The 18462-nt window shown below is 37.2% G+C and overlaps 1 protein-coding gene across 1 annotated transcript; it reads right to left on the minus strand.

Moving 5' to 3' along the window:
• Positions 1 to 32: 32 nt before the first annotated feature.
• LOC145779795 (BTB/POZ domain-containing protein KCTD12-like) lies at positions 33 to 12450 on the minus strand. Its single transcript, XM_082591440.1, has 5 exons — positions 12066 to 12450; positions 8598 to 8720; positions 7649 to 7752; positions 7261 to 7432; positions 33 to 775 (listed from the first exon to the last, which is right to left on the minus strand). The coding sequence occupies exons 1-5, from the start codon at positions 12432 to 12434 to the stop codon at positions 473 to 475; spliced, it is 1071 nt and encodes a 356-aa protein (XP_082447566.1). The 5' UTR covers positions 12435 to 12450; the 3' UTR covers positions 33 to 472.
• Between the last annotated feature and the right edge of the window lie 6012 nt (positions 12451 to 18462).

The following is an 18462-nucleotide window of genomic DNA, read 5'->3' on the forward strand; positions in this document are numbered from 1 at the left end:
ACGATATCTCAGTACACAGTTTTAGCCTACTTGAAACAGTGATAATAATTAGAAACAATAAAACCACTCTTTTTAATTGGTCGTCGGAAATGTCCTGCTAGAATTAATCCCCTCGTGAAGCCGTTACGTGATGAACACTCAGCAGTCTAGGTATCTGAGGCTAGGGCGCATCTGTCTGAAACACCATATTGTGAAAGTTTTCAGTAAAGCATGCTTTGTCATGAGGCGCGCAAAAAGTGTCGCATTGTTCCCCGTTGCTGGATACCTTAGCTACACCACTGCGAATAGTGTAAGCAATACAGCAGGGGAATAGTGTAGCCCGCTCGACTAAGTCTTTTCGGTATACGTGGTCACGTAGGCATCAGTAAGCGCAAAACTCTACTGAAGACAACACAAGTAACAGCAAGTTAACAGATGACCGAGTCAGGCATAAAACAGGTTTTAATCTGGAATCCGTTTTCTGGCTTGAAACTTAAATGTTTTCGAAAACGTCTACGTGATCGTCAGGCTGTAAACCCGAAGCTGTTTCTTTGTACTTTGGTCTTCGAAAAAACAAGTACTCCACAAAAGTGGACCACTGTTTAAAGTCTTCTTTATTGTTTGTCGGAAGAGTTTGATTTCCTGTTGAGCATGACGTCACAAGTTCAAAACCCTTTTTCACCAAAGTCTCGAATGCGCACTCCAAGTAGGTGTGGGTCAGATAGTAACGGCAAGTGTATCCTTCAGGTGGAAAACGCTCCGGGTCTCTGCTTTCGTTTAATTCTTCCGAAAAAACCTGTTTAAACAAACAATGCATCAAATAAAAATCCGTTGAAGATTTTAAAACAAATGGGTGGTAGAAGATTTTTTTATGCCGTGAGCTAAGCACTTTCAAAAACAGTAGTGAATAATGAGAGGAAGATTTTTCTTTTCACAGGTGAAAAGCAAAAAAACTGTACAATAGTAGCCTACGTCAGTAATAGGGTAGCCTAACATGTTCAAAGTATAGGTAGGCTATATAGGGTATCATTATGGACATAGCTAAATAAAAATTTTGTCCTATCTAAGCACGCTTATGCCGGTGGTAAACCATTTCAATAAGGCTAAGCGTTCGGAAAAGAAAAGAAACCAGTCTCTTCGAAAAAGAAAGCCTCGATAAAAACATATGAGACCAGTTAATGGGACAAGCGCAATTGCACTTCAGATAGGTATAACAGAGCGCCGTGCTTCGAAAGCCGTTAAATCCCATTCATATTCCATGGTGCTTTGCCATTTGATGTCCAGTGTACGTAGCTCACTCTTGAAAGAATGTTTTATTGTGTAAGTGGGAAAATTAAAAATTAACATTTAATTCAATCATAATGTTACTTCTAAGCCAGTGCTTCCCAACCGGTGGGTAGCGACTAGCGACCCATTGGTGGGTCGCAAAGCTATTTTAGGTGGGTCGCGAAGCATTTCTAAATGTAACTGAATGGTAAAATTTTGCCAAAAAATACCGACATTACTATGGACCTCGAAGCCGCAGTTTGGTCTTGAACAGTACTGCGCCTTCACCATCGCTACTCTTATCTTGACTTCATTTGTTGACTTTCCATTTTCATGAATTGTGCACCCTCTTTTCTAGTAGATCGGGAAATTATTGTATTATCATTACGTAACAATTATGCAACAATGCACCAAATGTGTAACAATTAAATGTGTTGCGTCGCATTACGCCAGTGCCCAGTAGTAAAGATGCCATGGCATATCTCATTGTGGGTCGCACAATAAAACTTGCATTAAAAGTGAGTCGCGAACTGAAAAAGGTTGGGAAGCACTGTTCTAAGCTGTGGTAGGCTACGGTCAGTGTTGTACGCGTCAATGAATTAAATTGACGGCGTCAGCGTCAGCGCGAATTGCCGAAAAACTTCACAGCGTAAAGTACTGCGTCAGCTCTTAAAGAAATTGACGGCGTCAGCGCTAATTTCTAGCGCTATTTTAGCCAGGGTCTCACAAAACAGAAGTATTTCAACCAAGTTTAGGCTAACAATAGCTATAAGTAAAGAGCAGGTATTATGTTTTGAGACTGTACTGTAATTGGCTGCTTAGCCTATTAGTTATCTTATCTGCTTGTAGAAACACAAGCATTTTAAAATGTTTGTCTGACAATCTGCTGCGTTTGGGACGCATAATGTCCTTTCCAAGTGAAAACATGCGTTCCACAGCAGCGCTGGATGGTATTGGTGTATTGTAGGCCTATTTCAAAAACAAGCCTTGAAAACGTTTACTCGGAAACGATGGAAAGGTATCATTGTTCCAAGCGTGCTGTGATGGTGTAGCATATATAAATCTTTTAACGAGGTCCACTGCACCAACATCGCTCTTTTCAGGGGCATAGAGCTCTTAAAATAAAGAATCTTCAACCTCCGACATTCATTGATTATTCGCTTTCTCTCTCTGATCCATCGTTCTCGATACTGCTCACGATATGAGCGATCACCATTTGGCGAACTTCTTCCGCTTGTATTCCAGGGAGCCATTCTAACCAACGCGAAAGGCCATAATTCGGATGAGTCGCGCTGGCCAGAATACATTGTGAAACGAGATTTTCCATGAACACAAAAAATGATGCATAGCGCGTGAAGCTTAAAATCGGCAAAATAGTTGACGGCGCTATTACTTCCGTCAACTAAAATATAAATTGACGGCTCTAGCCTCAGCGTCAACAAAAAGTTGACGCCGTCAAATGACGGCGTCAACGTACAACACTGGCTTCGGTGCATTTAAAGGCGCTGCATATACCAATTCAAACTGACAAACAGTTATGAAGCAGCATATAACCAAATGCCTATACTACATAGGCCTGATATGATAAATGTTGTACGCATGTTGTACACAATGACATCACGCTGAAACAAAAAACTCGCAAAAAGTTAATTTGGGTTTCCCCGCCCTTTAAATGAAATCTAAACTTTTACATACCTTCCACAAGTTCTATTTCTTGCTATGATAGGCCTACATTAATTTACATTTTGAGTTGCATTTGCATAATAGCTTAATGACAAGAGCTTGACGTAGCCAGCCATCTGTTTAAAAGTTTAAAAAATAATTTTGAATAGGACTCTTCAATTTTTCATTACTTAATTGTTTAACATCACATAGTCCAGCCTACTTTTTCAAAGTTTTGTTGGGCAATCATTCAGGCAGAACATTCTTTCATAGACCTATTTTTTGAATTGGTTTTTCGCTGATGTGACGAATACTTTATCAGATTATAATAGCGTCGTTGACAAATAATGCTATGAGTTTCACAGAAAAACGCTCTATAAAACCGAGAAAATTCATTGAAGGTCTTAAAATTGCGCATTCTGATTTCACTTTCAGCCCAAATTAATAGTAGGCTAATACCTTGTCAAATGTTGTTTAACCTACACTGCAAAAGTGGCACAAATCTCTATAGCCTACTGGCAGGGAGACAACATAACGACTGTAAAGATTTTGTAAAATATTAGGCTACTGTTAAATAGGAAATGTTATAGTCAAAGAAAATAATTAACTAACATCGTTCGTTAAAAATTAGCAGGTAATTTTCTCAATAACTATTTACAACCAAGCCATGTTCAAAGAAACAGTGAAAAATGTAACTTTAAACCTGTGTCATATTTCCTTTCTGTAAAAAATACACCAAAAACTTAATTTGTATTACGACCTGTTTATGAATACTTACTTTACTATTAAAACTGGTTGCCAGAAAATTTTATGTGATTACCAGATGAAAGTTTTTTCAAATATGTAGGCCATGCTTAAACGTTTTTATATAAGTTATACGTGGTACCGGTACATCTTTAATTTTGAGGCCCCTAAATCATGAAACCTTAGGCTTCAGCCTTTCTAGTTTAACGGACCGATAAATTCGGCACTGGCTAAATGAAATTACTAGCCTACATGATCACATTAGCCTATCGGGATTTTTTAATCCTAAAAATGAGATCCCCAAAAGTTCAGATAAAATTAATTTATTTAAATAGGATGAAATTTTGAAGAGCCCATTTTACTCCTCAAAGTTTCACTTTTTTCCTGTTGTGTTAGGCTATTCAGAGGTGGGTAAACTACGGCCCGCGGGCCGCATGCGGCCCGTGACTACTTTCTGTGCGGCCCGCGAAAGCCTGAAGCAAATATACAACAAAATAATTCTAAAATTGCTTGAAAATTTTAATCACTACAATGACTTAATTAAACTTTTACTTCGTATATTTCATCTTGATAGAGACAAATTATAGTCTTTTTGTCGCATTGTAGTAGTTTGTTTTCCCAGCCACATTGTGATCTTGCATGAGTGCATGGCTAATATTACTGTAGTGTCAAAAACAGCCGGTTACGTCACAATCGAAATTTCTGACTTTGGCCTGTCCCATCATGAAACTTTCTTTTTCGTTTTAGTTTTTCTGATTATGTTAATTCGCTCACAGATGTATTCTGTTGAATTTGCTCAAAGTGCGTCTGGCAAAGTGTTATCTTGATGTGGGTTGTATTCAAATAAATAATTGAAACATACCTTTTTTATATCTTTTATGTAATACATGTAGGCTACTGTATGTAAAATCTCCGATTCTTTCGTCATATTAAAAAAGAAATAAAAGCTTGTGTTTTGACTATTTTAGATTTGACGTTTTGGTTTATAATCTTAATTATACTAACTTATACTGCGGCCCTCGAACAAATTCAGATTCTGAATGCGGCCCTCGAGATAAAAAGTTTGCCCACCTCGCTATAGGGTAGTTATCTGACTTTTGTCTTCGACTATCTAATTTAACAAACATAGGCCTATTGTATAAATTATGTACCTATGTAAGTTGTAACCTAATATCACCCAGGGATAGGTTAGTCTACATATGGTAAAAAAACTTTACGAGTTGGCAATTGATTTATTTTCTTGTAACTTACTTGTTTAATTTGCAAAATAGAAATACTGTGGAAATGCTTAGGCTATGATATAGCCATTTTAATTGATCTAAGAAAATAAATAATTCAATTTAGTTGTAATAATGCGGTTGTATCTTGGGCTACGTGAAACATCAAATTTATAGTTTAGCCTAATGGATTTAACTACAAGTCTACACGTAGATCCAATAGAGTGTAATCTCATTAGATGTGAAAGAGGCGCCGCTCTTTTCTGCGGCCGAGCAATTGTGTTGTCAATAATATTCTTTAATGAGATTTTCCTTGTCACTAATTGCATTTTTACTTTTGGAAAGTATCCGGGGGCCATCGTGTCGCCTTATTAACTCATTTCAAAAGTTATAACTGAGCACTAATTGGTTTTAATATCAAGAATGTTGATCCTCACTGTTGAAATGGTTTGATTTAGAATCTAATGTAGCAATTATTGTAGAAGTTCGAATTTTCACCAACATTATATAACTTATATATTTTTTTGACAGGATTAATTTTATGAGGTGTTGAGACCACCACAACGTGCTAGTGAATATAGTGTTATCAAAGTGTAGTATTAACCGCAGTAGGATAGCAGCCTAACACTTGATTATCGAGTTTGTATTAGAAAAAAAAGTTTAAGAAAAAGAGACCCACTGATCACATTAGTGATGAAGAGCCACATTTTTGATTCAAAATAGGTAACAATGTAGGCTACATTTTCTAAATTTTGTTTGCTTGTGGTAAATGAGTTTTCTTTTCCAGCTACACTTCTGAATGACAGCAACTTGAACTCATAGATAAAGCATAGATCTACGTCGCATATAAGGGTCGACTACGTCTAGCACATCAAATATTAATTTGATTACCAACTTTACAACCTTGACCTAATAATTTATGACATTTTCAACTACGTCAGAGCCTACTAACAAATTGAAAACGGTATAATAAAAATAAACATTTGCAGTTTTACAGTCGTAATGCAGCTGTTAAGTTTACGATTTATATGGGACACAAATTTTCCTTTGAACTCCTGTCGCTCAAAACATATTAGTACCGTACTATGTTAGTTATTCCTTCTTTCTATCTTAAGTAGGCTAGGCTAATTAGAACTAAATCAATAATTAAACTAACAATGCAGAAGGCAAGGTTAAATCAGGCCGAAAAATTACTATTCATGTTCTCTGGGGATATTAACGAAGTAGCTCAGTGTTTCGGTATCGAAGTTTTCCAATTCATTTCTGTAAATTCAGCATTTGGAAATATTTTTTTTTAACATAGCTGTTGATCAATTTAATGATGAAAGGTAATGTGTCTTCATGTGTAATTTATGACTTTGTAATTTAGTAAAACAATACGGTACCTCAGTTTATAAATACTACGGCAGGCCCCTTTGTGATTTGAGCCTGTGCGCATGTTTTATGACTTTGTGCTAATCTAACCTTCAGTTAGAACTCTAGTCAATTTTTACAATAAAAAAAAAAACTGTTGTTTCTAAGTAAAAGCACGACTAGCAAGAAACGAAAACGTCAGTCGAAGTAGCTACATCACTTGATAAATGCAAAATAGTGATGGTTAAAGCAATGCTTAAATGTTCAAACGATAGAGCATTTCTGAATACAGTCAGTCTGAAGGCTTTTAGAACTCATCAACATTTTGAAGAACATAGAAATTCAAATAATATATAACTTCCCAGAAATGAAAAAAAAAAACAAGACATTTTTCTTACTGCAACAGTTCCTGGTCGTGATTTAGTAGATTGCAATGTCGATATTGCTTGTTTGAAAAGTAATGCAGGCTAGGCTACTGCATTTCTGAACAAACATTTCCCAACGTTTAAAGGGAATATCTTCAACAATGACAATAAACCTATAGCCGAAGTCGACGTAAGCAAAAATAAGTACAAGCAAAATTGAACACCAAACGACGTGAATGCATGACAAGACAACCAAAAATCAATATATTCGTCAAATTGTAAGTTACTTAAAAATAAGCAGCAATAACATTAAGACGACATGTCGCGAAGTTTGCAATGCTATCATCAATCAATTACTTCCAAAAGTGTAATTTTTATGTGGACTTAGACTCGCTTGGCTATAACAGCCTACAAACAACCGTCTTAATGTCACCTTTAATAACGGATTAATGATTGTAAAAACTTAATGATGTAATGGTATCATGGTCCCCTCTTTATCACAGACATTATAAGTAGCCACGTTGCCGATCTTATACCCTTTTTTCGGTCTTTAAGTAAAACCTTTTGTTGATGCTAAATTTGTATGTTTACGTTTAGGAATTCATTTTCTGCACGTTTGTGCCAGCTATGCAAAGTAACATTACATTGAATTGGCAGAAACATTGAACACTTACTTCTTTTGCAACGTCCGATCTTCCTGACACCGTAATTCTTGTTATCTTTCTAAACTTAGCCAAGTCATTTGCCGGGCTATCTCTGTCTGCAGTGTAATAACCTCGATATCCGATACTGATGAAGTAAGGGTTGTCTCTTGAAAGAGGGCCAATGGTGGGTTGTCTTGTAAGTCTGAATCACAACAATTTTTTATTTAGTTTGTTATCGTGAAGAAAGGAACGTTTTGTAAAACTTCAAAGCAAACTAAAATTAATTTTAGACAAGAAAGTTACATGTGTGCCGTAGATGATTGATTAATTACGTTCATCACCCAAAAAAGCTTAGAAGTGCAAATGTTACAAACTTTGCATAAAATAATCCTTCTAGTGCAAAGACATCTTGTGTTACCCGGTACAGCTTTTTGAAGCTAGGCTTGTCAAGCAAGTTTTTGCTTCTTTGATCACAGTGGAGTTTCTTCGAAGCATAACTGATCCAGATTCTTTTCCATCAATCTGTTTATTTAATAAAGTTTTGTTTAAAGGCACTCAGCAGTTGATGGTGAGAAAAATTTAGAGAACGTTAGTTAAAGTAGAGTCTACGTACAATAATAACATTGTCACGATTTCTTTCTATTTCTTACCAGAAAAAAGACTTGGAAAGATTCAATGACGTAGTTTAATGGGTCAACCGAAAAGCAGTCAATTAAATGTCGAATAATTCTACTAGCGAAATGATAATCTGACTTCTTGAAGAACTTTAACGAACGGCTTCTCAAATAACTCTAATTTCTGCATCAACTATACCAATTCACAACTCATAGCACAACTCTCATAATCAACTCGTAACAATCACCATAATAATAATCTCAGAATAATCTCGGAATCTCAGAATAAACATTACACAAACTACACCACTATTTATAGTTGGCTGTTCAGTCCAGTAACTTCGAGAAGGTTACATCATAAAGAACCATCGTTCGGTCACGTAGCATTTAAATGTAAACAACAGAAGTCTATAGAAGGTCACGTAGGGAAAATGATTCCAGAAAACACGTTACATAATACAGATTTTGTCATCAGACGTTACTTCAGGTCATAACCGATAATAACACAACGCACCAGAATTCCATAATGAAAATAGCACATTCGTTGAAGATACAAAGCAAGCCATCGCGAGGCCTTTGCACCTTGATTGTGACATACGCCCCCCCTTAGGATATTGTTGCAAACAATATAACAACACAATCAATACAAAACACACCACAAAACAATTAATTACTCAATAAATCAATTCTCATAAGTCCATCGTTGCATGATCTACCAACGATAACTTTTCTCAAAACAATAGTCACGTTTACTGTGAAAGTTTCCAACGTCCGCAATGTTTTCAATGCACCGGCGAGCAAGATGACCCATCTTCTTACATCGGAAACACCTCCTCTCCCGACAGTCCTTGGCGAGATGACCTTCTCTGTGACAGTTGTAGCAAGCCTTTTCATCAAAAGAGCAGCTCCTGGCTATGTGTCCAATCTCCCCACATCGGTAGCAGTGGTTGTCACGGCAACGTCTATTTTCCGAATGTCCGCCGTCAGCAACGCACTCCCTGGCGAAGTGTCCGCGTCTACCGCATCTATAGCAAACTCCAAATGGTCGTTGCCTGCCTCTTCTCCTCGGTTCTTCGCGCTTGTAATATCCGTCATCGTGAGATCGTTGCTGATTATCTGCAGAACAATCTCGAGCAAAGTGACCATTCTTGCCACAAGAATAACAAGTAACTTCAGAATCTCTCTCAAAAACATTTCCGATTATCAGATCAACTAAAGAGTTTTGTAAACATAACGCTTTCACAGTCCCACTACAATACGGAGTTTCGATAGATATCATCGCTAACGGTCCTTGGATTGAAGTGGTATCTATTTTTGTCACATGGCCAGTTTTTCCCGTTAATTGACTGTCTTTAACCAAATCTCTCCTCACTATTATACCAGTAGAACCAGAATCACGTAAAACTTTTACCTTTTTGTCTCCAACTTTTCCATCCACTACTGGCAGGTGATCTTCAGGTATTATTTTTCCGCAAACATCCTCATCCGGATTCTCCTCGTCAAGCGTGGGTTCAGGAATCATTAACGCACAACCGCATCGATAAACGTCCGTGTCTTTATCTTTTCCAGACTGATTAGGTAAGGAAAACGACTTGTCCTTGCATTCCTTCGCTTCGTGTCCTTGCCTATTGCAACGATTGCACCACTTCCTCGATTCCTGATGATTTCTGTTAGTCTTCCTCCGGCAGTTAACAGACTTATGACCTAAGCCATTACAATTAAAACAACGTACTTCTCTTGGAACCGCACCTCCTTTAAAATTATTTGTTTGCTCTTCGTCATTATCGCATGACAACGTTCCTTCAGTCGACAACTTCTCATCATGAGCAACTAAGTACTGTTCTGCCACACTGGCTATTTCTTCTAGAGTCTTTGGACTTCTCTCCATTAGATAAACAGACAGATCTTTTGAACATGAATCTGTGAATTGTTCCTTAACTATAAGGTTTGCCAATCCGTCCAATGATTGATCGGCCCCCGAAAGCTCAAACCATTTTAACAAAAGGTTTCTTAAACGTTCAATAAATTGACCTGGGCTTTCGTGTCGTTCAGGCTTTGCCTCACGGAATCTTTGACGGTATCCATGCTCGGTAAAATTGTATCGCTTTAACAGAGCTAACTTCAATCTGTCGTAATTCATGGCTTCTTCTTGCGAAAGTCTTGAATATACATCAAGAGCTTGTCCCGATAATAACATGCTTAGCTGGGTAGCCCACGTCGACTTCTCCAATTTGGCTATTGTAGCATATCTTTCAAATCTTAACAAATAACTATCCAACTCATCTTTTTCTTCAACAAATGATGGCAAATCTGGACGTCTAACTTGCGCCACAATAACATCTCGAGCATTATCATCAGTAGAATTAGATCGCTCACCAATGTCCAGCTTTTGTCTTTCTAATTCAAGTTTTAACTTTTCCAATTCATATTGCGCTCTTCTTTCTTCAGCTTCTACTTCGCGCTGCGCTTGTTTCTCTTCAGCTTCTCGTTGAGCTTGTTTTTCTTCAGCTTCAGCTTCTCGTTGAGCTTGTTTTTCTTCAGCTTCGCGCTGAGCTTGTTTTTCTTCAGCTTCAGCTTCTCGTTGAGCTTGTTTTTCTTCAGCTTCGCGCTGCGCCCGCTTCTCCTCTGCTTCAGCTTCAAGTTCTGCTTTCCTTATTTCACGAGCAGCTCTTCTATCTTCTCTTTCGTCAGCTTCTCGCTGAGCTTTTTGGTCCATTATCTTGTGATACTCTTCTATCACAAACTGAGACTTCTCATTACCAGTCAGCCCCATTCGTTCAGCCATGCTCCCTAAGTCTTCAATCATCTCATGTTTGACAGTATCCGCCATCTTGACATTAATTTATTATTCTTTCAATAAATCTTTCGGTATTCTTCGGTTTTTCGGTTAAATTTTTTCGGTTTTTCCCGGACGAGCCCCCAGAATGTCACGATTTCTTTCTATTTCTTACCAGAAAAAAGACTTGGAAAGATTCAATGACGTAGTTTAATGGGTCAACCGAAAAGCAGTCAATTAAATGTCGAATAATTCTACTAGCGAAATGATAATCTGACTTCTTGAAGAACTTTAACGAACGGCTTCTCAAATAACTCTAATTTCTGCATCAACTATACCAATTCACAACTCATAGCACAACTCTCATAATCAACTCGTAACAATCACCATAATAATAATCTCAGAATAATCTCGGAATCTCAGAATAAACATTACACAAACTACACCACTATTTATAGTTGGCTGTTCAGTCCAGTAACTTCGAGAAGGTTACATCATAAAGAACCATCGTTCGGTCACGTAGCATTTAAATGTAAACAACAGAAGTCTATAGAAGGTCACGTAGGGAAAATGATTCCAGAAAACACGTTACATAATACAGATTTTGTCATCAGACGTTACTTCAGGTCATAACCGATAATAACACAACGCACCAGAATTCCATAATGAAAATAGCACATTCGTTGAAGATACAAAGCAAGCCATCGCGAGGCCTTTGCACCTTGATTGTGACAAACATGCTTATGTTAGTCTATATAGTTTTGTCTATTGACGCTCTACAATCGCTAATTCGCTAAGGTCTTTTAGCGACAAGAGGCTCATTTTGAATTTTGTATCATATTTAGAAAGTCATCACATTATTAGGCTACCCGACTTATCCTCACTGCGTTATGCAAGAAAGAATACAATCGGTACCGCTTTTAATGTCGTTGGTAGGACCCGATCTGGAATCGATCTCAGACCTACCTGCACTAGAGCCGGCGATAACCAATGGGCCACTGAGCTGATTCTACTTCTATGCACAACAAATGTCGAAAACCGTAATGATCCCAGAATGAAGTTTCACAAGTAGTTAAAGGCGAGGATGATATTATATCAGTAAGTAAGTTTACATCAACCTCAAGAATGTGAAAGTGGATCCGTTAAAAAGTAAACAGAGTCAGAATATGAACTCATGATGCAAATACTGTAGAAGAGTTGGCATAATATCCTTCAATTTACTAACAGTTAAAACAAACGTTGACTGGTCTGTGCAATTGCGCATATCTTCAGGGGTTACTTATGACATATATGAATATGATAGGCCGGTTATTGTTTTCTGTGACAATCAAGATAAAAAAACATGCTTTCAGAAAACAAATCTTACTAAGGTACTGAAGGTATAGCTTGCATTTCACTAGTTTAAGGGTAGAATTAAGTTTTGAAAGACTATAGTAGTAGGCTACCTCTTCAACCAAAGCATCCAGACCATAAAAAACCGCCTCTGCTCGGAATCGGTGATGATCAGAGCAAGGAACCATTTTCTCAATCCAGTCTGCTGAAGGCGAGTGTCTGCGGAGGAAATCTAGAATGTATCTGAACGTTGGACCATCTCTGTCAATGAACAGTCGACCTTGACCATCTTCCAGAACAGATATTAGTTGGTCACTTGAGCGTAATCTGGCTGATTGGTTATGTGAACTGGATCGAAAAAGTTGGATACTTCGAGCCAGTTTAGATTTGGGATGCTTTGAGGTTAGAGTTTCGATTGTTGTAGTGTAAGCAACTCCTCCGACATTTATTTCAACGACTTCGTTTTCATTATTTGCTGACATTTTTAGCACAGGTTTGTCATTCACACAAATTACTAAAATTTTACAGTTTGGTGTTACCGTTTCTTATTTTATAAGATTAGCAACGTTAAAAAGTGGTCTACTAGCTTTTGGCTAGCATTTACGATTTCATGACAAAATACCTGAAACAAACCGTACAGTAGAATACATTCAAGAAACAAAGATTGCAAGCAGATTACAAGTAGTACAAATAGTCAAATAGTAGGCTACAAATAGTTACAAATAATCTTTTCTTATAGGCTTGAAAAGGGCTGTAGCCTATGACTAATCGAAAACGTTAACTTATTGTTTTTCTTTTTTGTTTTTATAATGTTAAATGTAGTGTTGTTGCTGGGTTATGTCTGTTTATGGTTTAAAAAAGTTACCTCTCTACCCAAATTAAATCACAAATATTTCACAAGTTGTATTACCTTGTAGCGTTATCAAAGGGTTCAAGGCTACTTTGTACCTGAGCCTGGGGAAGTTCTAGGGACCTTTTCAGTTGTTCCGTGAATGAGAAAACGCTGCGTAGGCTATTCTTTTCTATGGCGGGTTTACGTTCAATCTATGTCCAATCAACACTAGGATTGTTTCAAATAAAATTTTACAAATTTCCATGTACTCAAGTCTGACCAATGTTTACTTTAAAATCAATTTAATAAAACAAAACCAAATTTTTTAGAACAAAATTAATTTGAAACGAAATGAAGACAAAAAGTTTTGAGTCCAATAAAAGAGAAATTCATTTTGTTTCGAAATATTAGTGGGCTACCAAAAGCAAATCAAACAAAAAGCCAATGGCCAATGGCGCAAGTGAAAATCACTTGTCTAATTTTTTGCTTCGTCGATGCTTTCTTCTAGAATCTAGAGAGTTTGTGCTAAGTTGCTATACAGTAGAAAAATGCTAATCAACTACGTGGTCTTTTTAATACTGCGTCAGTTTTGTCATGGCAAAAAAGTTAGTCGAAGCAGATATTTCATGATAAATTGCTGGAGGTCTTTAAAATGGAAAAAGCATTGAATGTTAGTCCAATGTTCATAAAGATGATCAATAAACACGATCAAAATCAACTTTCAGGATACTGATTTTGCCTCCCTTTTACATCTACAGCAGAGTTTAAAAAGTTGTCTGGTAGTATTAACAATAACAATACCGATATTCAATAAATCGACTTGGCTAATCGCCTACTCGATTTAATTGCCATTCAATTAAACCTAATGTAGTCTATATCGAACGAAATAAATCGGCTTAGTCGCCAAAGCTACTTCCCAACCAACATTCAAGTCACCGTTTTAGTTGTTTTTTACATTGATTTAATGTCTACGGACCTCAATGCGAAAACTACCGATTGGTAGTGCACTGTAGGCTACTGATGTGCTTCCTGGGATCTACTGTTTGGGCTAAATCTGAAAGGTCGTAAAGTATTGAAATGTTATCCCACATTGTATCGCTGAAAATGAAAAACTTTGCAACGAAACAAGCGAAATGTGATGCCGACCTAAGCTAGCAGGAGTTGCTGCTTTCACAACGTAAAACCGGAACTTTTTGCTTGTTGGAGCAAAACCGTAAATATTATTTTTCTGCATGGTTTAATTTAATAGAACTTCAACCAAAATGTTATCCCACATTGTATCGCTGAAAATGAAAAACTTTGCAACGAAACAAGCGAAATGTGATGCCGACCTAAGCTAGCAGGAGTTGCTGCTTTCACAACGTAAAACCGGAACTTTTTGCTTGTTGGAGCAAAACCGTAAATATTACTTTTCTGCATGGTTTAATTTAATAGAACTTCAACCAAAATAGCTCGTGCAAATATTTTAATCTGTATTCTAAATCTATATGCACAGAACTCATCACTGTTTGGCCTGCATAGACTGTTTGTCGATTTTTTAATAAATGCATTTTTTTCCTAGTATCTGGCCTCTGGTCACAGAATAGGATCAGGTCATAGCCATCCTCAAAGAAGGTCATGGATCAGGTCTACAAAACTGCATGCGACACAAGATATCTGGCTGAAATCACCAATTGGGAAGCCACATTATACATGTTACTGTGCAAGCATCTGCTGTTGCAAGGTAAACTAAAAAATTGTCGTGAACAATCTTTTTTTTTATTGTACCCCTATAACTGAAAATGCAGGACACTCCAAAAAGAATGTCTTTGTGAGTGTTTGCGTGGCAAGAATTGGAGATCTAAAACAATAAGTTTAGATAATGTCTTACTGAAGTAGGCTAATGTTCTTTGGTAAATTTCTTGACTGAAACCTTTCAACACACTATTACTATGCAACGTACTGCTTCTATGCTACGCACTGCTTCATGACCATAACGTAAACATACGGAAATACGTGTTGGTACAAACAGAACCTATTCCTAAAACGCATTGGAAAGCTTAACCTGTTACCACATCTCGCTTGTAAACGACGCTGACGCATCAGCGAATGCCCGACGACTTGCGTCATCAATCACGCAGATACATGAGCAAGACGCGAAGCTTCGTCCAGACTGTTTGGCTTCAATTTGAGTGAAAAAAGCACTGGAAAAAAAGCGAGTCTGTCATTTCCCAGCAGACATAAAGTCAATGTAAAAAAGGTTGATTTTCTGGCTCGGTAGTGACCAGTGAGTATCCCAAAGTTGGTCGGCCTGCAAGAACTAATTTTAACAATAAATACTTTTAAACAATTTCACCCGACTTGTCTGGCAGCTGCTGTTAATATGTCCCTGCTTTGGCAACCATTTACTCATCTCACTGGTAACAAAAACTTGTGCCTTCGAATCCAGCAAAGATCGTTAAGGCCACACATCGCACAATGTATTGTTTCTCTCAACTGAAACTATACCATAATAAAAATACAAACCAGGTCAGTGTTTATTTATGACTACGGCTGTTGGAAACAAAAATATTTCAAAATGCACGAAAATTTCAAAAATGCAGAAAGCATCAAAAGTTCACACTTCGAAGTAATTTAGCTCCAGTGCACTGTTGTTCAAAAGTTTAATAATGCTTGAAGTCACAGAATGATGAAATAACAGGATTCGTCTATCCGAAATATTCGAAAAAAAAATCTGTTTTGTAATTTCGAAATGTTTTGTTCGTTTCGATGCAAAATTACTAGTTTTGATTTCGTTTCGAATTAAATTTATTTGTGAGGGATTTTCGTTTTGTTTCGGTCAACAAAAAATGTTCGTTTCGTGTTTGCATCAGTCTTGCTCATTACCCAAACAACAGAGGTTAGGAATGTAAAAAAGACTGATCTTGCAGCCGTGCAATGCCTCATTACTATTGCTTCTGGTGAAACTCGACTTGATCACTGCTTCCTAAATAGCTTACTGAATAGTGTCGCTTGAGTTCACGCCGGAAGCATTATAAGAACATTAAGAACAAGTCGGCTTTGCAATGGTGGTAAAGCAAACGTCATTGATATGGCCAATAACATAAAACTATCGGTATAGCGACAAGTTTAGCTATTATAGACCGGTAGTAATTAACAACCCTTGAACTAACTAAATCAAGTAGGTTTAGGCTACGCACGGCTTAGGCTACATTTTTTCTTCCTTGCTTGTTTCAAACTATTCTTTCTAAAAGGCCTATGACAAATCCTTTGAAAAGTCAAATAGCAAGTCAGAAGTTTGAAATAATTTCATACTCAACTGTTCGTTTAAAAGAACCGGAAAGTGTTTGCACGAAATGATTGGTAAACGTCATCCAACATAAAATGATGATATCACACAACTACAAACTGAACCTTCTGAATGATTGAGTGCATGCAAACATACGTCTGTTACAGGTGTAGACTAACGGCAGCCTCAATTCAAGCATTCGATGTTGCTCCTGTCGAAGACAATCATACTTTTCTCGAAATAAGTAGGCTATTGAAGAACCTGGACTGCCTGATAAAAAAGAAAATGAGATTCCACACGTGTTTGCAACGGATTTTATGTCTGTTCAGAATTACACACCATAAAGACACTAAATATTCACATATGGCTTATTTCTCAAACTTTTGGCACACCAAGAAATTAAGAATGTTTTGAATTGCATAGATCACAACAATCGCCCTAGTCGTGAAAGTTTCTTTCCCGCAAATTTTATATAAGTCTATATTACTGCAGTGTCTTCGTACTTCGAAGAAAATTACGCTGCTTATAAATAACCTTTGCTTCAAAGCAGTCAGTGGCAGTCTTCATTGCATTTGCATATAAACGCAACTGAGCACATTTATCAAAAGAAAGTTGAGCAAACTATTCTAGATTTGAAGTCACAGCACATCAACAACAAATTTTGAATTTAAGCCGATTAAAAGGGTGAAAAGTAGCTGCAGCATGGTGAAGTGAATGGTTTCAAATATTGCAAGCTTCGCTGAAAACTTTGCTGAACGTGGTGCTGGTAATCACCACTCCCCTCCGCCCATTGCGTAGGCTACGAAGTCGGTTAAAAATAGTTAGTACCGTAAAGGAAAAGCGGTCAAGAAAAGAACTGGCTGCATGATGAAGAATGATGGTTGGATGGATGAATGATCGCAAGGATGGAGAACATCACATGGTCCAATATAATAATCAAAAAGTCCCAAAAAATATACAAGAAAATAACATTCACTGGAAGACCAAAAAGAAGATGGCGGGGTAGGCTAAGTGTTCCCGACAATTTTCACCAAATCAAACGTCATATAAAAACCGTTCAAGTCTACTGAATATTACGTCATGGAAATTCTTAAAACATGAGCCAAAGTTGCACCAGCGTTCATAAGAATTGTGTCAAATCTGTTTGGGCCTGTTTGGGCCTGTTTAAACAGGAAATATTACATCAGCTTTAAACACCTGTTGGAATGACTTCATAATTGTCTTTCATTATTGCGTCACAGTACTGCATACGTGAATTTGAGATATTGCTATCTATTCTGGTCATTCGTAAAATGATTGTTTGAAAGTTGGCCGCACATTTAACTGTTGGCTTAGTGCTTGCTAGCTGGACAAAGGTTCCGTCTTTTATCCAAGTAATCTGTTCTGTAGTGACAGTTTTTCAGTGGTGTAAGGCGTTGCACCCCCTCGTTTTCGGTAGCCGTGGGCTAATTTTACAGAAATACACTGTTTGAAAAGAAGTTCAAGTGTGTGTTTCTTCGGTCATTATATACAGACGAACGGATTCGGGAACTTTATGTTAAAATTTTCCCAAGAAGAGATTATGGTTTACCGCTGTGACCACTAAGATTGAAGAAGAGGTTGATGACATTTGTACGTAAACAGCACAAGATGGACACAGCATGTAAAAATTTAAAATAATTTAACAGTTACAGTGGCATGACCAGTTGATGGCGTGATATATTTCATAACAGATGATATACCAATGTTAAGTAGGCTATACTACGTACTAGCTATATTTAGCTGTGAAAATTACCCACAAGCAATCGAATCAGACTATAGATATAGCTCAACTGCTGCATGTGTTGAGCTGAAAATAACATCAGTGGTCCAAGAAGCGAAGATGTCAGACATTGGTATCTCCGTATCAATTTCTGGTATCATCAGGGCCGGATTTATCAGTAGACAGAGTAGGCAGTTGCCTAGGGCGACAAAATATACGAATATGTTACATTGCTAATAGCCTACTGTACGTGAATATAACAATTCACAACAGATATATTCAGATATATAGCAATTAATAAATATGTTATCACATCACACACATTTATAAACAGTGCGGCAAGTCATGTATGGCAAATCATCGCCCCTAGAGTACTTCACGCTTGATTGGTTTTCAACAATATGTGCTGCTTAGCGCTTCTTTTAGTTATCTGTCTCGCTTAGTATGGAGGACTATAGGCTTTGTCTGTGCAATTTTTATTAATCTTTGTTCGGTTTGTTTCACTGTTAGTAGATTTAAAGGAGCCTAGAAAAAATGTTTTTAGTCAATGTTAGGTTGATGGAAAAGTTCCAGGCTATTTTGTGTACTTGCCTTGATGCTTAAAGTATGTAAACCAATTTCAGTGCAGAGCGATCATTCTCTATTTTAAAGCTGATCAAGAATGCACGG

This window comes from Aplidium turbinatum, chromosome 11, assembly GCF_918807975.1.
Source record: "Aplidium turbinatum chromosome 11, kaAplTurb1.1, whole genome shotgun sequence".
Classification (NCBI taxonomy): Eukaryota; Metazoa; Chordata; class Ascidiacea; order Aplousobranchia; family Polyclinidae; genus Aplidium; species Aplidium turbinatum.

Coding starts and splice junctions, on each gene's coding strand:
- LOC145779795 (XM_082591440.1), bottom strand. CDS start 12,434: ATGTCAGCAAATAATGAAAACGAAGTCGTTGAAATAAATGTCGGAGGA. Junction 8,721..12,065: donor TGGATGCTTTGGTTGAAGAG/GTAGCCTACTAC, acceptor AGGCTTGCTACA/ACTGTCACAGAGAAGGTCAT. Junction 7,433..7,648: donor GCTTCAAAAAGCTGTACCGG/GTAACACAAGAT, acceptor GTTGTGATTCAG/ACTTACAAGACAACCCACCA.